At 31.7% G+C, this 27,291-nt stretch overlaps 1 protein-coding gene across 7 annotated transcripts in view; it reads left to right on the top strand.

The window, feature by feature from the left end:
* LOC127728036 (uncharacterized) overlaps positions 1–27,291 on the top strand; it is a 72,739-nt gene that overhangs the window by 7,142 nt on the left and 38,306 nt on the right. For all 7 annotated transcript variants that reach the window (XM_052235201.1, XM_052235204.1, XM_052235203.1 and 4 more), the window contains exons 2-17: positions 4,357–4,543; positions 6,383–6,513; positions 8,303–8,403; positions 10,220–10,314; positions 15,589–15,785; positions 16,364–16,442; positions 17,790–17,895; positions 18,167–18,250; positions 18,500–18,649; positions 18,931–19,047; positions 20,463–20,542; positions 20,948–21,014; positions 21,994–22,190; positions 23,159–23,228; positions 24,522–24,655; positions 26,460–26,526. In XM_052235201.1, the coding sequence (XP_052091161.1) occupies positions 4,357–4,543; positions 6,383–6,513; positions 8,303–8,403; positions 10,220–10,314; positions 15,589–15,785; positions 16,364–16,442; positions 17,790–17,895; positions 18,167–18,250; positions 18,500–18,649; positions 18,931–19,047; positions 20,463–20,542; positions 20,948–21,014; positions 21,994–22,190; positions 23,159–23,228; positions 24,522–24,655; positions 26,460–26,526 (1,862 nt within the window). The remainder of the gene's footprint in view (positions 1–4,356; positions 4,544–6,382; positions 6,514–8,302; positions 8,404–10,219; positions 10,315–15,588; positions 15,786–16,363; positions 16,443–17,789; positions 17,896–18,166; positions 18,251–18,499; positions 18,650–18,930; positions 19,048–20,462; positions 20,543–20,947; positions 21,015–21,993; positions 22,191–23,158; positions 23,229–24,521; positions 24,656–26,459; positions 26,527–27,291) is intronic.

Here is a 27,291-nt window from a genome sequence, read left to right as displayed (position 1 = left end):
GACAAAAGAGAATACATAATTTTAGACAGATTGCTTTGCATATAAGACCTCCTGAACTCAGTTTGAGGGATCTTCCTAATGTTGAAATGTTTAAAAATATTGTATTAATGTGTATGACTTTATACAATGTAGTATCCACAGATTGTTGTGGTGCTTTACTAGTGTTTTTGCTGGCATTAATGTCATTATTGTTGTCTGAAGACAGTTAATTTCAATATAATAACTTTTGCTGTAGTTGAACAATTTTTATGCCCCACCTACAATATTGGAGGGGCAATATGTTTTTCGGTCTGTGCGTCCATCCGTCTGTCCCGCTTCAGGTTAAAGTTTTTGATGAAGTTGAAGTCCAATCAACTTGAAACTTAGTACACATGTTCCCTATGATATGATCTTTTTGATTTTAATGCCAAATTAGAGTTTTGACCCCAATTTCACGGTCCACTGAACATAGAAAATGATAGTGCGAGTGGGGCATCCGTGTACTATGGATGCATTCTTGTTAAATATGTTTCCCAGTGATTCACTCAACATCAGCAAGGGGGATTTTCAAAGACTGGCAAGCGAATTACCCTATGGGTTTTGTATACCGTAAAAAAATATATGTAGAAATTGTCAGAAATGTATTAACATGAAGGTCATACACTGTGCTTTGAATTGTTACACACTATTGTAAATTATAATGCAAAGTATTGTTGGGAAAGATATAAATATTAAATTGAAGGATGTCATGATGTGTTAAGTAGTTTATGGGGGATTATTGCATAATTCAGGATAAATCACACTTCAAAGTAACTGTTATGGTAACTTAAGATTAAATGATTAATGATAGAGAGATTATTTTATTTAAATTTAAAAAAAAGAATTTCCAGAAATTTTATTTTTTCATTAATTTATGTTTTTTTAAATGATAATAATTAAATTAATTTAGAAACTCTAGTGTTGGAAGTCAAAAACAAAACTCAAATTTACTCGATACATATAAAAAAAGAGAAGAGATACCAGGGGGCATTAAAATTTATAAGTCGAAAAACTTAGTTGTATGGTATTTTTATCTTTGTCTATATATATCCCACTTTGTTAATTGTTTGTATGTTTATTCTAGTCTGGCAATTTAACAATTAAAGGAAAGGATTATCAGTATATGTTAATGTTTGTAATGATTTAGAAAAATACTTATGAGGATTATGGTCTACGAATATATAGTTTTCAGTAAACAGATTTGTGAACTTAAATAAATGGAAGTGCCGCCAACCTATGATAAAGCCTAATATGACAGCTATTGAATAATGAAGGTAGCGTTTTAATTTGTGGTGGAATGATTAAAATGTTATTAACAACATACATGTAATAGAATTTAAATCTTAGTCACATGAAAATAATAATCTCAAAAGATCGACAATTTGTTGCTTGCCTGGCAATATCCAAATGGACAGTATATTACAGTAATATGAAAGAAGAGCAAATATTTTTGAGAAGAGGGGTGGGAAGACCTCAAAAAGATAATTTTGAATGCCCTGCATTTTGCCATCATTGCCTAATATAGGGGGATCCACATAATTAATAACCCACTTTCCCAATGCAACCAGAAATCTGGGAATAGTATCACAAATATTTCTAATCCAATATGCTATTTTGAAAATTCCAGTCGACGTCATTCCAAACAAGCAATTGATGAATTAGTTAATTTTAAACTTGTGAGATACAAATGTGTATTCGTTGTAATGAAAAGAACTTTTTGGTCCCGACCTTGTTTTTGGTATGGGACTCCAAAAACAAAAAGTAGGTTAATTGTAAATCCCAGTATCATCTAAGCATGGACCCTTTGGTCTCTGGTGGATTATATTTGTTATCTCATTAGCAATCTTACCACATCTCCTTTTTTATAATGGATACAGGGAAACTTTAGTGAGTAGGTTATTTTGACCTATTTTTTGCACTTTGCTGAGGTTGTTTCAAGTTGACATCGTATTCACATGTCTCATGTATAACAAGATGTAAGATAATTTAAACTTTCATGAAGGTGCACTTTTTATTGAGCAAGCTCACTTACTTCTAAGAAGATAGCCAAGTGACCTGCTTATCATGCTATACATATTTTAAAATGTTTCAAATGTAACTGGAGCTCATATACTCTCAGTTTACAGACTGTGTACCACCTCCGGCTCTTGTTGAAAGCATGATTACTGTGGACTAATTATATGTTTATCCTTTCTTCTAAAATAGTTCCAACAGGTCCTAGAATAATAATCCTTGGATTCTTAGCATTCTTAGCATTTATTGGTGGTCTGGGATAGATTTTAGCAGAGAACTTTTTTTTTCTTTATCATTTACCGCCTTGATTTCTAGATTCTACAAATCCACAAATGAACTTAATTTTTTCTACAGTAAGCAATTGATTTATAAGTTTCAAGAGACGATCGATATGAACGGTATCAAATGTCCAGGCGTAAAACTGGCATTTAAGTTTTTTAGACACAATTTCTTGTATGAAATATATATTTTTTCCCCCTTAGGCATTCTTACATTGCTTGAGAAGAATCCTAAGCCACACATTATTTGATCTTCTCAGTTTTATGTTATAAACATTGTTCATTTCAGTTCTGATAAACAGGTGTTTTTACCAACAGTACATATATACCTTTTGTACATGTTAATCTCCTGTGAACAGAAATTTGAGAAATCTTATTGAAATTTGTCATAACCTTTGATGCAAATAATTGAAAATTATTTTTAACTTTCAAACATACTGAAGTTTCAAATATCAAAATAATGAAAAGTTCAGTGCATTAAGATTTAAACCTTCCAATTCAAACTTTGACAATAATCATTACAATTATTTTTGTTTGCTAATACAATAAGGTTTTGGTAAGTATAGTTCTCTTGAAGCTTTTTATCAATATTCCACTTTAAAAGTTGGTTTCTTTATAAGATAGAGAGGATTTTGTTATAATACTCTCTTCATGAATATTTGCTTTCCCATTTGCAGTTGCCATGGTTAAGATAATGTTATATCAGAGATTGTGAGTTCAAGTCCTAACATGATTTAAAGTTGTCTAATTTGGTAATCCATGATCTTCAGAAAGCATATATAACAGCCTCCCACAAAATTATCATAATTTACATTTCATTTTCCTCTAACTTAGTGTAAGTATGGTTACTAAATGAGTCCCGAATTTCTTAAAAAGTCTGATATTTTTCTTAACTTTAAAGTCTACTGGGTAGCCTAGAAAACTTAAAATTTTATGAAAAGTCCTTAAAAATTATGTTAAATTTTATAAGGGGAAACATTGAGCTGTGGATTAGTCTGAAATTCATTTGAATAAATGTTAAAGTTATTTTTCTGTCAGATAACTTGTTTAAGAAACTGACTAAGAATTCCCGAAAGTTGTCAGTTCCACTGCAGATTTTAAATTCTTGCATTATTTCTTATTTTTTACATTCAGTCGTGACTTAAACACCATGAGACATTTAAAAGGCAATTGACCTGTTTTTCAGAATTGTATTTTAATGTTGAATTAATAACGGGAATATGTTGTATGAGGTGATGATTGTTTTTCAATATCCTTTTGAAATCAATGTCTTAAATTGGTGTTTTCCTTAGAAACAGGGGCAACAATTGAAGTAAAAGACATTTTAATCTGTATATTAGATAGATATTTTCAGAAACTAGATTCTGAATATATGGATTTTAACATAAAAAGCCAAGTGAGCTTTTGCCATCACTTGGCATCCATCATCTCATCATGTCCTCGTTAAGTTAAACTTTAAGAAAAAAATTCTATGAAGCTACAAGACCAATTTCAACCAACCTTAGGCCGATTGATCCTTAGGGTATTTAGCATAATGTTTGGGCTTCTTATTCCTATTAAAAAGTATCAGAACCTTCTGCGTTGATAACATAACTTGAGTTCATTCTACATAAAAAAAAAAAATGCAGAGGGATCATATACATACCAATAAAAGTGTGTCTTATATACATTTTTAAAATAATTTTTTTACCAGATAATGGATATTGACAGCAGACAGTCACATTATCCAATCATAACATCATTACATGTCAAATGTATTAGAATTTCACTTCTAGAATTAATCTTCATTCAATATTAAAGGGACTCTTGACTTATTTTCATAAATTTAACATCTAGCATTGATAGTCATACAATGTTACAGTTTCTATCAACAGATGTTCATAAAATTATAATATATTGTCAGGTTTGGTTACAGTAACATGTAGCTTCCTTTCAACTCTGGTAAGCTTAGTCTTTACTCAGTCTGCAGAATGACTGGATTTGATTGATGAAACTTTTTATTCATTTTGCACATTATTAGTAGTTTTTGATTTTTTTTTATCAACAGAGTTGCAGGAAATGCAGCATACATTATTGGAACTTTGGCTGAATCTGAGCTTGGATGCTACAGAATTCTGGGTCTATCTAAAAGTCCTCATGCCGAAAGTAAAAGAATATTACCTGACCTGACAAATATGTTAGGCTTTGATGATTCTGAGAGTGTTATGAATGCTGCTGGAACTATGGGAACTTTGGTAAGTAAAATAAGTTATGACATTACTTTTTCATTTAAAATCTTATACTTTTATGGAAATACAAAACATGTGCAATTTTTGTCGAGCCTGCTACTTTTGTCGCAGAAAGCTCGACATAGGGATAGTGATCCGGCGGCGGCGGCATTAGCTAACTTCTTAAAAGCTTTATTTTTTAAAAGCTAGAAGACCTGGATGTTTCATACTTTGTATATAGATGCCTTATGATATGAAGTTTCCGTCTGTCATATGTCCATTGTCCTTGACCTCATTTTCAAGGTTCAGTGACTACTTGAAAAAAAAGTCAACATTTTTTGTAATGTTTATTTCTTTCTTATTATGAGTAATAGGATAACTATATTTAGTATGTGCGTACCTTGCAAGGTCCTCATGCCCGTCAGACAATTTTCATTCGACCTCAACCTCATTTCATGGATCAGTAAACAAGGTTAAGTTTTCGTAGTCAAGTCCATATACCAGATACTATAAGCAGTAGGTCTACTATATTTAGTATATGGAATGATTGTAAGGTGTACATGTCCAACTGGTAGGTGTCCTCTGACCTTGACCTCATTTTCATGGTTCAGTGGTCAAAGTTAAGTTTTTGAGTTTTGGTCTTTTTTTCTAATACTATATGCAATAGGTCAACTATATTTGGTGTATGGAAATATTTTATTATGTACATGTCAGTCTCGCAGGTTTTATTTGACCTTGACCTCATTTTCACAGTTCATTTCTCAGTGTTAAGTTTTTGTGTTTTGGTCTGTTTTTCTATAACTATAAGCAATAGATCAACTATATTTGTTGTATGGAAGGATTGTAAGGTGTATATGTCTGTCTGGCAGGTATCATCTGACCTTGACCTCATTTTCATGGTCCATTGGTCAATGTTAAGTTTTCATGGTTAAGTTTGTTTCTTAGATACTATAAGCAATAGGTCAACTATATTTAATGCGTACATTGATTGTAAGGTGTACATGTCTGTCTGGCATGGTTCATCTGACCTTGACCTCATTTTCATGGTTCATTGGTCAATGTTAAGTTTTCTTGGTTAAGACTGTTTCTTAGAAACTATAAGCAATAGGTCAACTATGTTTGGGCTATTGAATGATTGTAAGGTGTACATGTATTTCTCGTTTGGTTTATCTGACCTTGACCTCATTTTCTTGGATCATGTTAAGTTTATGTGTTACTTGTAGTAAAGCTTTATATTTAGAACTATCAACATAAAATCAATGGTTAGTAAAGAAGGCAAGACATATCAGCGTGTGCACTCTTGTTTATTTTCTTAATAGGTATTTGTGTTATCTCAGATACATGTACATGTACTATAGATTAAAAATGGCGAGATCAAGTGAATAGTATTAATATGTTTTATGCTATTATAATGGTCATAAAATCATTTACTTTATACATATAATACTAAAGGGGTATTTGAATAAAAGGATTCTCCCAACTACATAAAAAATCCAAAGACATATATATGTCAACCTTTGGTCTTCAACAGCAGACAAGCGTCCTCACAATTTGTCAAGATGTATAAATAGACCTAAATGAATCTAGAAAAGTTGGCAATAAATTTAATAGCTTTCTATGATGTAATTTGTTAAATTTTGCATATTATAACATCAAATTCTTGAAGGAATAACTTGAAAGGTGATTAATAAATTAAGTATAATGAAGAGGCTTACAGTCTAACTCTGTAATAATGCTGCATTTTTAAATTCACATATACATGTACAATGTACATGTATTACATTTCTTATGTTTCTTTTAAAGTCTTCTTTTGTATAAACTTTAAAAAGAATTGGTAATTATTTTTTAAAACCATGTTTGTTTTAGGCTGAGAGTCATGAAGGCCGAGAATGGATGTTAAGTGAGCCATGCCTTAATGATATGTTAACAAGAGTCACGTTTCTCTTACATGCTGAAAACATGTGGACAGCCAGCAATGCTGCTCTGGTCTTAGCTAGGTAAGGAAGGCAAACAAAATGATATACCCTATCCCTTCATATGGTATATGTGAACAGTGAGATGCTTTACTATAGGGGTTTTAAGTTAAATATAAAATGATACAAGATTTCTTTATATTGTTGATATGTAGACTGCCATAAAAACTCTTGTTCTTCCAAAAAATTCTATTACTTTTACAGTGAAATGGTTTATTTTTGCAGGATTTAGATGTTGTGAATTCCTAGCAAGGTTTTTCTTTCATTTTTATCTTCTAATATCTTGCTCATGATGATGGTCTCCTTTAAGAACAAATAAATGTTGAGATATTTTTTTTAACTTAATCACAATATAAACTCCTTGCGAAAATTTTCGCTTTACAATAAATATATCCCTGCATGCTTACAAAGTTGTTGCTCTTTCTATTATAGAATAGGTAAGAAAGAGGAAAACTGAAATGTGAAGTACACCATGCTTATACATAACCTACACATTTAGGAGGTCTGATTTAATAATTTTTTAGTAAAATAATTTTCAGAACTTATATGATAATGACAGCAGCAAATGATGAACTCTACTGTAGTATATATTGATTATTTTGAAGTCCAGATCTCAAACTTTTAGATGAAAGCAATATATTTACATCATGATAGTTAAGAAATAAATGTCAGACTTTGATCACTATTGAAATGTTTTGCTCCTCTTATGGTATATAGAGTAAACCATTAAATGGTTTGCAATGTATTGATGAGGGTCACCGTAATTCAGAAAGTCTGTTTACAAAATTTATGAAGTGCACTTTGCAAACAGTGACTTGAATGGTTAGGGTTGCTAAGACTTTTACAAGTGTATTGACATAATACTTAGCAAAGTTTCAGTTTGTTTGTATTTTATTTGAGGAAAGTGCAATAAAATTAAATTTACAATTGTATAAGGTTTCAATTATCAGTTAAAGTATTTGAAGATCTAATGAATTTATGATATTATATTATTTATAATCTAAAAATGCTTACATTTTATTAAGCTTATCAGTCATTGTAAGAGTTACAATATAATTTCACAATGTCAAGGAATCAGGAATTATTAAGGATAAAAAATAAGTCGATTTCATGATAGGATAGTGACATGTATTGTTGAACTTTGTGCATGTGGGTGCAATGCTAAGTAACATGATAAACTCAAAAGTCATAACATGAACATATGATGCCAATTGTTGTGTGCATAAACAATGTTTCTGATATAATCTTTGCCAGGTACTCTCTAGTCCAAAAGTTGGTTATTTTATGCTAATTTACATATTATCTTTAACTTTTTATACCCCACTTAGGGGCATTATGTTTTTCCGTCTGTGCGTTCTTTCGTCCGTTCGTCTGTTCGTCCGTCCATCTGTCCCGCTTCAGGTTAAAGTTTTTGGTCAAGGTAGTTTTTGATGAAGTTGAAGTCCAATCAACTTGAAACTTAGTACACATGTTCCGTATGATATGATCTTTCTAATTTTGATGCCAAGTTAGAGTTTTGACCACAATTTCACGGTCCACTGAACATAGAAAATGATAGTGCGAGTGGGGCATCCGTGTACTATGGACACATTCTTGTTTTACTATATATCAAAGGTTCTAATTCACTTATGACTAGGAAAAGTTGATCTTAGATTCTTCTGTCAATTTTTTTTGGCTTTTTTGGCTTTTGGTCTTTAGTTTACCTAATGAGGGTACAGTATACTCTTATCATGTGACATGTGCACAGAAATCTGAAACATATGTTTTTGTTATACTCAATGATTTTGTAATTTTTTTCTCTTTTATTTTCCAGATTAAGTATATCCGAAAATGGTTGCCTAAGTGTGCTTAAACATGATAATTCACAACAAATTTTGTCAAAGATAGTACAGTCACTTGGTGTTGATGAAGCAGGTAAAATATGTTCTGTCCCCATTATAGTACATGTAATAATGATTAGTTTCAAAGTCTTCAGTACTGTATCACTATAAGTCAAACAAACGGCTTGCAACTGGCATCCATGTTTGTGTGAGATGTATTAAATTAACCACTGTCCTTCAGAATGAACAAAAATTTTGGGCTAAAAAAAAACACACATTTCCTGTGGTAGTCAGATCTTGTTTCCCTTTTGTTTTCCATTCCATTCTGGTTTTCTTATTCATTTCCATTCACATAAATACGTTCATTTTATATCATTTTTTTCATATTCTTTTCATTTAGAGACAGTGCCACACACACTGCAAACGTTGGGGGATTCATTGTTGGGCTGTTCCAAGGCTAAATTTCTGTCCCTATCCAATATACCCATATATTTTCCAATGGCATTCCAAATTTGCTGTCCTTTATTCCAGATTGACCTCCTATTGTGGAGCCTACCTATTATATGAATTGTTAATTTTTTTTCTCGTCTTGAAATGCATGAAATACTTGTCACTGTTAAGCAAACAACAATCAATCCATATACATACAAGGACATTACCTGAGGATATACCTTTCTCTTGCATTGGTTAAATTCTGAATACTATAAATATGCTAGCTGGGGAAGCCTGTGAAAACTTTCTGGAAAATCAAAAAATTGGAAAAATGAATCTCTGAGATAAAACAAAAACAACAAAAACATATTTATGAACCAACTAGTGACAAACAATATATGTGGATAGCTTACAACTAAACTATGTCAGTAAAAGCTCACATAATAAAACAAAGGTGAAATCAGAGATATTACATTAAAATGGGCATGGGAGAGTAAGAAAGGATTTTTAAATTTTTTTCACATTGGTCTTTTATGGATGTATGTTCATTGAATGTTTGCAAAACAACTCAAGAAATTATGTTGGTTATTATATGGGGGATTTTGAGAGTCAGGTCACTTCCTACCCTCCCTCCCACATCTATGTTTATGGAATAATCCTCAACCAATATCACAGATAGTGCTGAGTCAAATCCTTAAGGATGTACTTAGGTGAAATTAAAAAAATATAGAATTTAAAATTGATACTATAAGTCAGAAGAGCATTAGTTAAGGAACAAAATAAGTTGAAAATATTGATAGGTTGGAGGTCCTCCGAGATATTTGATTTAAAAAAAATGGCGGGAAAAGGCTGACTCGATCTTTTACCTTTTATTTGCATTGGTATTATTTGGGTCTCAAATCGAAAGAAAATTAATCTAGAATCTGCTTAAATTTTGGTAATTGACCTTTTATGAGCAATTGAAGTCTTATGTGAAAAGAAAAATTGGTGTTATGGGGCAAAATATTTTACCTTGTATCTTAGGAAAAAAACCAAGGAGTTCGAACATCTGACCAAAATTCCTAAACCTGACCTATGTACATCCTAAAGAGTCTTTAGGAAATGTGTACTATATTGTTTTAGAATTACAGACTTATCTAGTATTTGTCAAACAACTCATTATGGTAGCCCTAATTCATTGTTGTTCAACCAACATTTTAATGTGCATTACTGATTTTTAAAATAACATTCATCTGGTATGATTAAGACCATAGGATTAAGATATCAAAAACATCAAATAAATTTTAGAGCATCAAAACAAATATTTAGGCCTGAACTATGATACTTTTCTTCAAAGTGAAGTGTAGTGTAGCCCTAGATATATGGTATAATTACATAATTTATGTCTTTATCTGAACATTTTCAATTTATATTCTATCATAATATGTTAATTGTATATAAAACACTATATGTTTAACTATATGTTTGATTATATACAGGGAGAGGTATGAATGCAGCATTTGCTATTGGAAGACTGTGTGATATGGAGGAAGGAAGAAAAAGACTACTGCAACTGGTGGAGTCAGAGAGAATGGTTTGTTATAAATACCAATATGTATTGCTGTAATTTTTTATTATCACTACATAAACAGTGTCCTCGCTAGACCAAAATTGAGGGACACAGCTCCCCTCTGCCCTTTCTGTGCACTCATCTACCCTTATAAACTTGCCCTATACATTTTTGTTTTCTGAAGTAAAATAAATTAATACTTTCAGTGCAAAAATTTTTTTTATTTTTTCACAACAGTACCCCTTAATACATTAATTTATTCAATGATTTAAATTTTTATCTATTAACATGATCAAGTTGACTGTTTTTTAGAAAAGAAACTTCGCTATCATGCCCATCATTTTAAAACATTACCCATCTGCCCTAAAATCATAGCTAAAACACTGATTCAAAATTTGACTGTACAAACCTAAAGTTTTGCAAATGTCATTTGATCAGTAGGCACTAAATAGAGTTCAGACTTAGTAAGGTTCGCAACTCAAAATTTGTGTGGATTTAGTATTAATTAGGCTACCATCCATTATAGATCAAAAGGGACTGTTACTGGGTTTTTTGTATGCTAAATTAATTTCTATTTCATTTCAAAAAAACATTCAGTTTCTTTTGACTGACCTTTTTGAAATTTTGTGCAGATATTCTATGAAAAAAGGACCAGCCTCAGCTGTTAGGATTTGTCATATTTTTAGCTCACCTGGCCCAAAAGGGCCAAGTGAGCTTTTCTAATCACTTGGCGTCCGTCGTCTGTCGTCCGTCGTCCGTCGTTAACTTTTACAAACATCTTCTCCTCTGAAACTACTGGGCCAAAGTTAGCCACAATCATCATTGGGGTACCTTGTTTAAAAAATGTGTCCGATGACCCGGACCACCAACCAAGATGGCCGCCATGGCTAAAAATAGAACATAGGGGTAAAATGTAGATTTTGGTTTATATCTCTTAAACCTAAGCATTTAGAGCAAATCTGACAGGGTAAAACTGTTCATCAGGTCAAGATCTATCTGCCTGTTAATTTTCAGACAAATCAGACAACCTGTTGTTGGGTTGCTGCCCCTGAATTGATAATTTTAAGTAAATTTCGCTGTTTTTGGTTATTATCTTGAATATTATTATAGATAGAGATAAACTGTAAACAGCAATAATGTTCAGCAAAATAAGATCTACAAATAAGTTAAACATGACCAAAATTGTCAATTGACCCCTTAATAGTCAATTTTTAACAATTTTTCGTAAATTTTTGTAATCTTTTACAAAAATCTTCTCCTCTGAAACTACTGGGCAAAATAGAATAAAACTTGGCCACAATCATCATTTTTCCTTCATTACTGAAAAATGCTAAGGTAACACCAGTTAGTTTACAAAGATGGTGACAAGGTTTTAGCAACAAATTACAGACCAATATCTGTTCTTCCATCTCTATCAAAAGTATTAGAAAGACATGTCTCAAATAACATGTACAAGTATTTGTCTAAATTTAAACTTTTACATCCTACACAATCAGGGTTCAGGCCACATCATTCTTGTCAAACTGCACTTATTGATATCATTGTCAAATGGCTGCAAGAAATGAATGATGGTAATTTAAACCTAGCAATACTGTTGGACTTCAAAAAAGCATTTGATCTTGTAGATCATGACATTCTTTGCTTAAAGCTTGCTATTTACGGATTCAGTGAGTCTGCAGTAAGTTTTTTCAGGTCATACCTAAGTAATAGAACACATCAAGTAAACATTTGCAATGTTAATTCTGATAAAAAAGATGTGAAATTTGGTGTCCCCCAAGGATCTATACTAGGTCCTCTATTATTTGTCTTATTTATAAATGACCTTCCCCTTTGCATTAAAAATTGTAAAACAGACTTGTATGCTGATGATACTACTCTTCATAATTCCGGGAAAAACATAGAAAATTTACATAATGATGTACAAGAAGATTTATGCAGAGTTGAAGAATGGTGCAAAATGAATAATATGTTCATCAATACCAAAAAAACAAAATGTTTGGTTACTGGAACAAGTCAGAAGTTATCAACTCAATCTTTTCAACCAAATTTACTAATAAATTCAGAAACACTACAAAATTCATCATGTGAAAAATTATTAGGTGTTAAAATTGACAGCACACTTAGCTGGACAAATCAAATTGATCAAATCTGTGCTAGCATTTCATCAAGAATATACCTTCTTTCTAAATTAAAGAAATTTTTAGATATTAATACCAGGAAAGCATACTATAATGGGTATATTATGCCGCTCATCGATTACTGCTGTATTGTTTGGGGAGAATGTAAAAATGAAGGGATGGTAAGAATATTAAAACTTCAAAAAATAGCAGCAAGATTAATTCTTGATGCAGACCCTTTATCCCCATCAGCCCCCTTATTTAAAGAACTTGGATGGATGACAGTTGAAAACAGAATCAAATACCACAAATATTTACTGCTACATATATTTATGCGGAAAGAAGCACCACAGTACCTACTTCAAAAGTTTCAACTTATATCTGTTAATAATCCTTATGCTTTAAGGGGTGTCACTCAAGGTAATTTGATAGTTCCTAAGCCAAAAACTGAACTGTTTAAAAAATCTTTTGCTTATTCTGGATCAGTTTTATGGAACGGACTACCATATGAAGTGCGTAAAGTGCAAAACACTTTTTCTTTTAAACAAATTATAAAACAATACTTGAGACAGTCCCAATATTCAGTCTTGAAATGATTGTAACTATTACTCAAAATTTGTGTGGATTTAGTATTAATTAGGCTACCATCCATTATAGATCAAAAGGGACTGTTACTGGGTTTTTTTGTATGCTAAATTAATTTCTATTTCATTTCAAAAAAACATTCAGTTTCTTTTGACTGACCTTTTTGAAATTTTGTGCAGATATTCTATGAAAAAAGGACCAGCCTCAGCTGTTAGGATTTGACATATTTTTAGCTCACCTGGCCCAAAAGGGCCAAGTGAGCTTTTCTAATCACTTGGCGTCTGTCGTCTGTCGTCCGTCGTCCGTCGTTAACTTTTACAAAAATCTTCTTGGCCAAATAGAATCAAACTTGGCCACAATCATCATTAGGGTATTTAGTTTAAAAAATGTGTCCATTGACCCCGCCTGCCAACAAAGATGGACGACGTGGCTAAAAATAGAACATATGGGGTAAAATGCAAGTTTTGTCTATTATTCTGATAACAGTTATAAATAGAGGAAATCTGAAAGGGTAAAATTATTCAAAATGTTGAGCTCTACCAATTGTCAGTATACGTCAAAACAAATAAGTTTATGGTTGAAATCATCAGTTGACTCCTTATTAGAGTAATTGCCCTTTGATGACGATTTGTACAATTTTTGTTGAGCCTGCGACTTTTGTCGCAGAAAGCTCGACATAGGGATAGTGATCCGGCGGCATCGGCGGCGTTAGCTAACTTCTTAAAAGCTTTATATTTTAGAAGGTAGAAGATCTGGATGCTTCATACTTTGTATATGGATGCCTCTTGTTACGAAGTTTCCGTCAGTCACATGTCCAATGTGCTTGACCTCATTTTCATGGTTCAGTGACTACTTGAAAAAAAAGTTCAGATTTTTTGTAATGTTAAATTCTCTCTTATTATAAGTAATAGGATAACTATATTTGGTATGTGCGTAACTTGCAAGGTCCTCATGCCCGTCAGACAGTTTTCACTTGACCTCGACCTCATTTTATGGATCAGTGAACAAGGTTAAGTTTTGGTGGTCAAGTCCATATCTCAGATACTTTAAGCAATAGGTCTAGTATATTCGGTGTATGGAAGGACTGTAAGGTGTACATGTCCAACTGGCAGGTGTCATCTGACCTTCACCTCATTTTCATGGTTCAGTGGTTATAGTTAAGTTTTTGTGTTTTGGTCTGTTTTTCTTATACTGTATGCAATAGGTCTACTATATTTGGTGTATGGAATGATTGTAAGGTGTACATGTCTAGCTGGCAGGTGTCATCTGGCCTTGACCTCATTTTCATGGTTCAGTGGTCAAAGTTAAATTTTTGAGTTTTGGTCTTTTTTTCTAATACTATATGCAATAGTTCAACTATATTTGGTGTATGGAAATATTTTATGATCTATATGTCAATCACGCAGGTTTTATTTGACCTTGACCTCATTTTCATGGTTCATTGCTCAGTGTTAAGTTTTTGTGTTTTGGTCTGTTTTTCTTGAACTATAAGCAATAGGTCAACTATATTTGTTGTATGGAAGAATTGTTAGCTGTACATGCCTGCCTAGCATGGTTCATCTGACCTTGACCTCATTTTCATGGTTCATTGGTCAATGTTTAGTTTACTTGGTTAATGTTAAGTTTATGTGACAGTTGTAATAAAGCTTTATATTTAGGACTATCAACATAATATCAATGATTAGTAAAGAAGGCGAGACATTTCAGTGTGTGCATGCTTGTTTTCTTATATCTTAAAACTTATAATAGATAGAAAGAAACTTAAATAAATAAATATGATCAGCAAGACAAGATCTACAATTAAGACAAATGGCGAAAATTGTCCGACGACTCCTTATTGGATTTATTGCCCTTTAATGACAATTTTTACCATTTTTTTTGCGTTTTGCCTTATATGATAAAAATTATAATAGATAGATAGAAACTTAAATTATGAAAAATGAAAAGCAAGACAAGACCTACTAACAAGTCAAATTTTGCCGATATAATTAGTAGACTGTTTCTCTTTATAGGAGTTATTGCCCTTAAATTATGATTTTTTTTTTACCCTCTCTTCTGTTTGGAGCAAAAGCTAAATAAGATAGGGAGAAACTAAACAGACTTCAATGATCAGCAATATAAGATAAAAAAAAAACAAAGATTTTTGTCATTAATTCTATTCTCGTCTACAATGTTGGAGAGTGCCCTTTGTTGAATATGCATATAGACCAAGGTGAGTGACACAGGCTCTTTAGAGCCTCTAGTTATTATTTTTTATAGTGAGAGAAAAAAGTACAAAGAGGTGATTCTTTTTTTCTTAAATTTTTGCATTGCCTCACAACTAAAAATCATAAACATAAGTTATTAAAATGAGATGTGTCCATTATATTAATCATTTACATATGTTTAATTCAGATATGGAACATAAGAGAAAATATTAAATTTTAGTTTTTAAGAATGAAAATTTGAAAAAATTAGATAATTGCAAAATTTTGATGTGTATATATATATAGAAATAAGGAGATGTGGTATGATTGCCAACGAGACAACTATCCACCAAAGTTCATCAATTGCAATGTTTTTGTTTTTGTTTGATCATTTGAATTTCCTTTCACAGATATCTGCCTTAGCCAAGATGTTATGTTGTGAAGACACTGGTGCTAGTAAAAATGCATGTTTTGCATTAAGCTGTCTTGCCACAAATCCTGAGGGCCATACAAGAATCCTTAATAATCTCCATTCTGATGATGTCATTAATACTCTAACCAATCTGTTAAATGCAGAGGACAGTGAAACAGGCTGGTTTGCAGCCATGTAAGTAATATCATTTGGTGGAAAAATGTTTATGAAATTTTAACATAAAAAAGAACATCTTATACATACTTTTATTTATCAATATTTTGTAATATTGTGCTTTTATATTTTTGTGTGATGATTTCCATTTCAAGCAACTTGACTGAGTAGACTGAGAACACGATGACATCATAAGCCAACGTCATTGACATTGCCCTAGAAAAATAACAATAAACAGATTGTCTATAGTCTCTCAACAAGAGGATGTTTCAAACTGCATCTCATCTCTGGGCTATCACCCTTGGGTGAGATTTTAGCAGAGAAACACCCTCACTTTTTCAAAACTATAGATGATATGTAAGTCGTTTGGCATGCCTTATGTGTAATTTACTGTAAAACCTATAACTAATAAGTTATTTTAAATGAGTTAATTGAAGTGTGAATTCAGCCTTTCACTCATAAACTTTCCATAAAGTCCTTTTGGACAAAATTTATATGGTGAGTGAGTTGGCCCTGCAGTCTAAATATTCTTTTACATGATATTACCATAATTTTCAATTTTGTAATATTACTTTAAATGAAATGTTCACATTTTACAGGACACTGAGAACACTTGCTAGTCAACCTCGAGGCTGTCTGAGGCTTAGAGAACATTCTAAAGTTGTTCCTTCATTAAAGGTAATAGATATAAATCAGCTTATAGATGTTTCTTTCTTAATGACCTGCTATTAATCAACTTCCGTTATTGAATACAGGTGTTCCATGATAATGGCTGTTTCAACATGGAGGTTGAAAAGTTTCATCACGTTATATTGTACCATTACTCTAAAAGTGGGGGCTATATTGCATTCACCTTGTCCTTCTGTCTGTTTGTTTATCATATATTTCTTCACACTTTTCTCAGGTACTACTTAACAGATTTACTTTATATTTGGTTAGTAGCCTAGCTGTGATGAGTTGTACCGGTAATGTGTGAGCACTTTTCCGATCTGTCAGACACCTACTACCTGTTTGCTGATACTTTGAATTTTTCCATATGTTAAATGAACTCAAAAATTATTTTGTCATACTTTTCTCCAGTACAACTTAACAAAAATACTTCATATTTGTTCAGCATCTTCACTGTGATGAGTTATTTAATGTGAGCTTTTTTGTTCTGTCAGACACCTACGTCATGTATTTCACAGGTGTGTGTAAAATGATATTGGACCCAGAAAAACAGACTTTCTCAGAACTATTGATATATGATAATGAACAGTTATCTCCCTTGAATATGTTCACTCCTATGATTATTATCAACATCATCAAATTCATTTGTTTTAGCCATTTCTACATTTTTGCAATAGCTCCCTCTCAAAATTTCACATTTTCTCATAACTTTTTTAAGAAAAATAGAAAAAATTACAGCATGCTAAAGTTTGTGCCTGATTATATGTCAGGTATTTCTTGGATGATATATCGTATCAGGAAATTATTCCATGTGTTAAGTTTATGCAATTTTCACGATAGACATTTTACTGGTAAATTTACCCTATATGAACATTTCACTGTTTATTTAAACACTTTGTACAAGGTTTTGACACATAAAAAATGAAGAAACCCAACATTTAACTGCCCTCTCTAAAGTCCAAACCATGGTTTGTCATTAGAATTGGGTGATAATTATAATTTTATATACACTGCATTGCTTCATAATAGCAACCTTTCATTTGCAATGAGCTAAACTATTTTACCAGATGATCAGTTTTTAGAGGTGAATTCAAACTGTGATTTTGTTAAATTTTTACCAAATTGGTATAGTGATTTGAAAATATGGACAGTAAAACTTAGTGGAGCCATTAGTTATTGATTACACATGACCTAGTAATTAAATTAAACAAACATGCAACATGCAACATTCCCTATAGAGGTCATTTTAAAAGCAATATCTAATCCTCAATTTGTTGAATTTTGATATAATATATATCTGTGCATTGCTTCTCATGTCTTTTTGATTAACACAGTTTTTTGCTTTATTCATTTTAGGTTGTGTCTTTAAAGGAAGATATTAATGCAGATTTGAAAGAAGAAGCATGTATAACATTAGAAATATTAAAGAAATTAGAAAAACCTTCACCTCCAAATGTGGAAGGTATAGATATATTGTCTACATATATTAGATGCCAGCTTTTCTGGAGCTTTTGAATCCTCTGTAGTTAAAAGGGGTCAAAGAGTATAAAATTTTTCTTCTATTTTTAAATTGAGAAACATTGATGACTGAGTTGTTCAGTGTGAATAATCAAATTTTGCATGTTTTTTTTTGCATTGCAAAATCATTTTTCTTTTTGATTTACTCACTGACCATTTGATATGTGCTTATTTCAAAGTCTATGTTGAATTTAACATGTTTTTTATTGTTTCAGTGGTTGGTTCAAATATGGTGAGGTGTTTATGGGATCCTATCTCTACAAAAAGTGGATTCCCTGTAAGGTACCAGATATTTGACGGTATGTGTAAATCATAGAAGGTTTTGATATTGAATTTTAAAATATTGAAAAGTCACACTTTTAACCTTTTATATTATTTTGTTTTTGGAATTATTTCTCTCATGATTGGATTATAAAACAAAAGTAATTGGTAAGTGTGCAAATTTGTCTAGCTGTTTTAAAATCTAATTTAAAACATAATATTTTCTAGATTTACAATATTGTAATATTTGAAATCACAATTTAAAATTCATATATTTTGTATTTTAGGTACAAAATGTGTCTATACGGGTAAAGAAACACATTGTGATGTAACTGGTTTACATCCATGCGCACAATACTCATATAAATTACGGGCATATACAGAAGGAGACGAAAGTCCATTTAGTGACCCTGTTTCTATAGTAACTGAAGAAGCTGGTAAGGTTTTTGATATATATGTGTTTCAGAAAATTAGATAGTAGACAATGTAAAGTACTGCAATGTTTTGATTGGAATATATAGAAATCTCTTGAAATATGGGGTTTCCAATAGTAAAAGATGGGAGTTTTATAAAACTGAATATTGTGTAAGCATTTTGTATCTATAACTCGGCTGAAACAATTAACAGGTTTTTAATGAAACCATCACTGAATCTGTATTACCTAATTAATGTCATTGTTTTAAAGTAATTTGTGACTTCTTTTTTATTATATTTACAGTACCTACAGCACCTCAGAATATAAGAATTGTAGGATACACAATATCACAGTTAAAAATTGGATGGGATCCTCCAGATCAGATAAATGGTACAATTAAAGGTTACCATGTATATTTAGGTAAGTATATTCTAGTCTTGTTAGGTAGGAACTCAATGGTCAAAGGTTTTGTGATTGTACTCTATTTTTTTCCCCTGAAAAAAACTTTCAACCATGATTGATGAATTGATTGTTAGTTACTTAACTTCCTGTGACTGACCACCATGATTGATGGATTGATTGTTAGTTACTTAACTTCCTGTGACTGACCACCATGATTGATGAATTGATTGTCAGTTGCTTAACTTCCTGTGACTGACCACCATGATTGATTGATTGATTGATTGTTAGTTGCTTAACTTCCAGTGACTAACCACCATGATTGATTGATTGATTGATTGTTAGTTGCTTAACTTCCAGTGACTGACCACCATGATTGATTGATTGATTGTTTGTTACTTAACTTCCTGTGACTGACCACCATGATTGATGAATTGATTGTTAGTTACTTAACTTCCTGTGACTGACCACCATGATTGATTGATTGATTGTTAGTTACTTAACTTCCTGTGACTGACCACCATGATTGATTGATTGATTGTTAGTTACTTAACTTCCTGTGAATGACCACAATGATTGATGGATTGATTGTTAGTTACTTAACTTCCTGTGACTGACCACCATGATTGATGGATTGATTATTAGTTGCTTAACGTCCTGTGACTGACCACCATGATTGATGAATTGATTGTTAGTTGCTTAACTTCCTGTGACTGACCACCATGATTGATTGATTGATTGTTAGTTGCTTAACTTCCAGTGACTGACCACCATGATTGATTGATTGATTGATTGTTAGTTGCTTAACTTCCTGTGACTGACCACCATGATTGATGAATTGATTGTTAGTTGCTTAACTTCCTGTGACTGACCACCATGATTGATGAATTGATTGTTAGTTGCTTAACTTCCTGTGACTGACCACCATGAAAATGTATGACTGATTAGAAGGTATTATTTTAAGTTAAATTTTTTTCAAATATTAATAGATAATTCAGATTTAAAAAATTAATTATACCTTAGTCAACATGGTTATCTTAAATTTTCTTGCAATTGGTCAGTTCTTTTGGAATTTTACGATTATTTTAGGAAACATCAGGTCTTCAAAACCAAAATTGCTCAGATGGAGTTCCAGTATGACTAAGGTGAAGTTACCTAAAGCAAACTACTTCATTTGAAGATATTAATTTTAATATATATCAAAGATTTGATTAGCTCTAGGTAATTCCATATGGAACTGACTAGTTGCAAGAAAATTAGGTCTGAATGTAAGAATGGATTGATATTAATATGAATTTTAAAAAAAAATGTTCTACCCAGAGTTTAATTTTTGAAAAATTATATAAAAAAATTGCCTTTAATTATTTATTTGTTTAGAAAATGCTCTGTTAAAGTTAAATATATGACAATAACGTAAAATATAATGTTTATCTCAGGAGAAAAGGTGCATGAACATACAACAGAACTGCAATGTATCATTTCTGGTTTACAACCCAGTACATCATATGAAATATCGGTAAGCTTATAAAAAACAAGAACAAATATGGAAATTAACAAATAAAGTAGAAGCAAATAGAAAGTTAAACAAATATATCTCAAGCTAAAGTTATACCTGAAAATTGATATATGATTAATTCAAATTTATAATAATATTCTGAAAAACAATAAATTGGCCAGAAAAATAAATGTTTTTTTTTTTTTTTTTCTGCTTTGAAGAATTGGCCTGCAAAATTAAAATGGATCAGACATTAACTTCCTTCCCCAGGTTAAAAATTGTCTAATGTTTACTTCTTACTATATTTAATATACTGTTAAATGTGTTCTTTCGAGTCAGAATAGATTGGAGATTGCATCAAAGAAGATATCCTTAACTTATTAACATTGTTACTTGTAAAAAAACACTATATATATTCTGTTTTAGATAAGTGCTTCAACTTCCAAGGGTAAGGGAGAGAAGGCCCACATTACTGGGACTACATCAGATTTAGGTAAGTCTAGTTGGATATATGTTTGACAACATCATAATTAGGTTCATCTTTATTTATCTATAGCAATCAGTCATGTGATAACTTCCTTAGCATTGGAGTATTCCACGAAATGTCCTGTGAAAAGTCACAAAAGTAAATTTGTTTTTTGAAACCATCTTGATATAGTTCAAGACCTTATAATATGTATGAATGATGTCATGATTATCACTTCAGTTTTAAAACCATTGTAATGTTAGTTTAGACTATTTTTTAATAATGATTCTATTAAAATCATCAGTTTTTAAGTAATCAAAAGGAAAAGAAAGGATATTGTGAATCAATTCATGACACAAAATTACTATGAACACATGAAGAAAGCAAAAGAAAATGAACAGTGCTTTTATTGCTGTTCTTTATCACAAAGTCAAAGTGAGACCTTCAAAATGGAGCAAAAACTCCCCTTACAGACTGTAACAACCTATGAAAACAAGAAGACTTTGTGTTGACCTCTTGATGTCTTTTGTTGTTTGGTTGCTGTTGACATATTCCCCACATATCCTTTCACATATATGAATAAAGGCGAAGTTATGTATATTTCAAATGATACAACTACCTAATAACACAATGAACCATACAAAAAGATACAGAAGTTTGATAATGACAGGCAAGTGTTCATAACTAATGTCAAACTCAAAATTGCTCAAAATCAAGATATCTTACAAAATGAATTTAACAGAATATATATGAGATCTGCCACAACCATTGAATTTCTTGACAAAATGAAGCACTGAAATAGAAACAACAACCACTGTCAAATGAGGTTCCTACGGTGTGAAACATGATAATCAGATTGAATGATTCAATGTTGTTAGCTTAACATTGACTTGCAAATTGATATATAGGAGTTCTTTGCAAAGAATGAATATAGAATGAAAGATAAAAAAAGATTTGATAGAAGGGCTATATGAAGAATGACTGATTTTCTTTGATTTAATTACAGGTGCTCATGCCCCATCAAAACCTCATGTTCAGGTGATAGGAAGAAATGAACTCCATATATCCTGGGAACCACCTGAACAACCACTGGGGAAAATTAATCGGTACGACTTATCCATGAATAATAAAGTGGTATACTCTGGGACGGATCATGCCTTCACTGCCAGAAGACTTACACCTGATACAGAATATAATGTTGTGGTAAATATGAAAATATACTGTCTGTTTGGATAATTGTTATGCCCCATTTATGGGCATCATGTTTTTCGGTCTGTGCGTCTGTTTGTTTCGTTCATCCGTCCGTCCGTCTGTCCTGCTTCAAGTTAAAGTTTTTAGTCAAGTTAGTTTTTGATGAAGTTGAAGTCCAATCAACTTGAAACTTAGTACACATGTTCCCTATGATATGATCTTTCTAATTTTAATGCCAAATTAGAGTTTTGACCCCAATTTCACGGTCCACTGAACATAGAAAATGATAGTGCGAGTGGGGCATCCGTGTACATGGACACATTCTTGTTTTGATCTTAAATTAACTTTTAATGACACTGTGCATATTTTGATGTTAATAAAAAAAAAACCAATGGGTGCTGCCTACATGCAGTGCCATTGTTTAACAAGGAACATAATAAAATCCTTGTAAACAACATCTTTATGGAAAACGCTTATTGTTTACATTAAGTTGCAGTAGTAGTTCTTTGATGACCTTTCCAGTGCTTGTAATTTAGAAACTAATCTAAAGTTAAAGATGGCTGCTATAATGAAACATAATAATAAGACTGTGTTGGTCACCATTCATAAATTTTTTTTATTGATGCTATAAAAAATGCATTTTAGAGGGATCCTCCTGGAACTTCTGTCTACAGCTGTAAGAGAACTAATTAACATATTTATAAGAATAGTCCTTGGGTGAACTTGAACCACTTGAACCTTCTTTATCTTTTGGTATGAAACTGAATGCTGCTTACATAAACAAAATGATGGGATAGAATGCATAACTTTAGCATGTGTCACAGGTGAGCCCAAAGTACCACTCCTTTAAAATACATATATATACAAACATAATATGACACTGGTTTGTTATAATACAAAAAATAACTGGAATACAAAAACAAAATGTATATAATATGCGTTATTGTCTAGCTCAAAATATGCTTTTATTTGATAAACAGGTAACTTGCCTGACAAATGAAGGGAAATTTGAAAGTAAACCAACGAAGAAAAGGACAGCCAAGGATGAATGTAAGTTCTTTGCCAGTTTTTAAGGCAGAAAAGTAGTTGAGCTAAAAGTGTTATTTATCCTTAAAATTTAAAGTTTTACAGACTCGTATCAGTTTTGTGATAAATGTATAATAGATATGTACAGAATGATAAATTGTAAATTTGCAGAATTGTGAAGACGGAAAACTGGGCAAATTGAATTTTGTTCATAAAATTGCAATATTAAAAACATTTTACACTTCTGTATAGTAGAAATACCAACTATAGCAGTAATTATATGAGAGGTGTTGTTTCAAGACATGGTAAATCAGCTAATTAAGTCTTGCATGAAAACAAGAACACTTTTGAACATAATCTGTATATTCTCAATCAATTCTAGAGTTGCTTTTCTTTGATGTCAATTACCTCTAAGTTACGATGTTTTGCTATATTTACTTGAATCCTATTACCAGCATAGGTGGCAATCTGAATTAAGAACTCTAAATTGTCAATGTAAATTTATGCTAAATAGGAACCTATCATCCAAACATATATGTAAAAAATGAGGGACAAAGGATGAGGAAGCCAGGATGCAGGTCATATTTAGGCATCTTGAATCCTAGTACCTATGGTAATATTTTCCCAAACATTAGAAAGTTCATAATGAAGGACCATGGGATAAATTATATTTGCATACATCTGACAGATGGCTGAGCCTACATAAATGTTATTCTTAGCTACAGTTGTAATTTCTTAAGTGGAGATTTCATACTTATATATAGAAATAAAGTTAATTTTCCCCGAAACATCTAAGTGGAGATTGACATTTTGCAGGTGGAAATGCCTCTTAAAATATTTAGATTTATATCTCCTGACTGGAGGTTCACATGTAAGTACTTTCAATATTTCTTTGAGCACTCGATCTGGCCATGACTGACATTCTCTGGTTGATCTCATTTTTCTATCTGAATACAGGCTCTGCTTGCCTTGGTGGCTGTTGTGAAAACTAAGTCTTGCCCAAACTCTCAATGGCAGAAAGATGTTTTTGTAACTCTGATTTCTGCTCACAGATTTTCTTAACTCATTTAGACATTTCTTCTTATGATTGCATTGTAAATGATATTGTCCAATATTGGGTTTAACAGTCTTTTCCCGCTGTAACAAATCAAAAAGAGACATTATTCATGATTGTAACTTCTTTGTGTGGTTTTTTCTCTGAAGGAGTTAGTTGTTGATTGTAAGTATAATATGTTATGATGTCAAATATTCTTAGCAATTTGTATCACCTGTTATATATATTATTTTTACAGAAACTGCTCATTGTTTTTCTTCCAGATGATCCAGATAGACCGCCCCTGTATCAACCTCCGTCTGAAAGGAAGGATAGTATTAGTGCGGACAAACCACAACCAATATTGACAAAGAAAAAGACTAGTCTTCTTGATAAGAAAAGAGTTTCAAGTGCTAAAGTTTGTATTCATTTTATGTCATACCTTTAGTGTTGTTTTAAGCATAAATTAAAATGGCATGAAATAAACAATTTTCTAGCCGGTAATAAAATATGTATTTTAATTTCATAAGAGGTTTTTAAAAAATTGTAAGATGTTGAAACAAAAATTTCCTCAGACAATACTCAAAATCTGAACCAAGCTTTTTCACCTGAGCAATTTAAATGTTAGCTCTATAGCACTTTTTAAAGTCAGGAATCTACTTTGTTAGAATTATCTCCCCATTATGCCAATCTCTTTTTTTTAATCATAAAAATGGAAGCCATTGTAGGATGATGAGTGGTCAACTTAGCTCTTGAACACTGATAAATTTATCCACATCGCTTCATTACGATTCTTACACGACAGTTGCGTTTTAAAATACAAATGTATCTACTAGCTATTAAGCATCATTTAATGTACTTTTAGGCCTTTTGTCAACTGAAAACCATTTTCTGTCAGTTGTCAGGGGGAATTTTCAAAATTTAAAAAAATACTAAAAAAATTCAAATTAAATAATTCGTGGAAGGGCAGACTAAATATTTTGAGAGGTTAAAGCAGGGCTTCCAAAAAATATTTGAGCCAGCCGGACATTTTTTTCAATCCTGTTTTTTATCCCTTTAGACAGGTTACCCCATAACAAAAGATGGCATGGTTCGAATTGGCATGTATCCGAAGACTTAACAAAGTGTATTAGTCAGTCGAGGACCAGCTTAGTTGTTAAACTTTTTTACCATCTTTGTAATTTATGATCTTATCGTTTTATAAAATAACTTCCAAAAAAATCGATTGATGTCCAGTACAAATAGTTTACCTGACACAGGTGATTACAGGTAAATCTCACCTGTCAGACACTTAATTAACCTTGATTGTAATGAGAGGGGATTATAGTAGGGCTTGTTTATAGAGTACTGTCACTTTTATGACCGGAAAAGTTTGGTTGTTCAAGGCACAAGGTCAAGTCAAAATGGTTGATTTTTCTGAATTACATGAATGTTGAAATGGCAAACCCACGTAAGATGTCCGTGTTTTGCCCAGTCTGATAAATTTATATTTGTTCGGCAAATGTGACCTTTTGGAAGCCTTGGGTTAAAGACTTATTACCCTAGAGGCCACCCACAAAATTTTTTTTTGAAGTTATGCATTTTTAAGATCCACTAAATGTCGTCTGTCGTCAAGTACTTTTAGTAAAAAAAATGTTATTCAAACACACCTACTCTGTTATAATGACTCATTAGAAAGGTATTCACTTGACCCATATATATTATTTTTTTAGTACTGTGGATTTTCAATGTTATTATATCAACCTGTAGCCTAAATATATATAAGTAATAGAAACTGAAGTGAGATGATGTATCAAATATGTTTACTTTATATGTTTTCAAGACAAATCAGTGGACTCAAATATGCCTGAACGCAAAAAGTTGTACTAGACTTTCTCTTTTGGATATGATTATTGCACATTTTTAGGATTTTTTCACAAAAAAACTCGCACCGGGGGCAGAGATGCAAATTAATGCTTTAAAAAGATCATTCTTTTATCTTCCTGTGGAATTTTTTTTTATGGAATTTATGCTTATGCACAATAAAGATCCACATGTATTTTTACCTACCACAATTGACTGTTTTGTGAAAATTTGTCTTTAATTTAAAAGTTTACAAATATTTCGAAGTACCATACTATAATTTAAGTAAAAACAAGTATATAAGATGCAAAAAATCCTTAATTATGCACCTACAATTAAACCCTCAAATCCCATAGAAACAGATGTTTTTTACTTTGCAGCATCCATCATACAAAGAAAGAAGTAGAACACCTGGCGATACATCAATCGGTAACCGTCCAACATCAGGTTAGAATTGTTAACTTAGTTTGATGTTTAAAACTGAAGCTTGACATCTATCTTTCTTGACGTAAACTCTTTTCTCTTTTCATCAGAATACTGGCTACAACATCTGTCAGTCAATATGTTATAGGCTGTTTTCCTTCTTTAGATTGGAATAGTTTCATTCATTCATTCTTTCTTTCATTTGACTGGTTCATAAACAATTGTTTTTTTTCATTCCTAAAGGAACTCACCCTTTGTTCGGACTTTGAATCAATATAATAAGTACCAGACACAGGAGAGTTATCACTGGTGTTTTATAATATCTGTATTTTAGGTGTAATACCACCAAATCATAGTACGTCACATCCGGTTGCATACGAAAATAGGTCAACAAAAAATATTCCCTTGAATTTGACAGTTGTAGGTAATTGATCCTACATTTCATTGCAGTAAAACATTTCTGAGTCATAAACATATATCTTGGGTATTTCAAAGCACCATTATTTCTTTATTTGGGGTTTCTATATAATATTTTGGAAACTTGAGGTTACATGGTTACTAAAGCTTGTACACATGTTAAAAAAGGGGGAAAATTTGATTGGTTAACTTCCAGTGATGGTTATTTTCTTATATGCAATGAAATGTTATGTGAAATTTTGTCTATAGTACTGGACAGGATAAAACTTTACTCATGCCAAGTATTTCTTTTTTTGAAACAAAGATAAATTCTGCACAATTTTTTGAAAAGTGCAAATTTAACAAAGACTAATAGGGGAAAATCAATGGTGG

The sequence above is a fragment of the Mytilus californianus genome, unplaced genomic scaffold, assembly GCF_021869535.1.
Source record: "Mytilus californianus isolate M0D057914Y unplaced genomic scaffold, xbMytCali1.0.p SCAF_2, whole genome shotgun sequence".
In the NCBI taxonomy this organism is placed as follows: Eukaryota; Metazoa; Mollusca; class Bivalvia; order Mytilida; family Mytilidae; genus Mytilus; species Mytilus californianus.
This window is presented reverse-complemented; position numbering and strand designations above follow the sequence as displayed.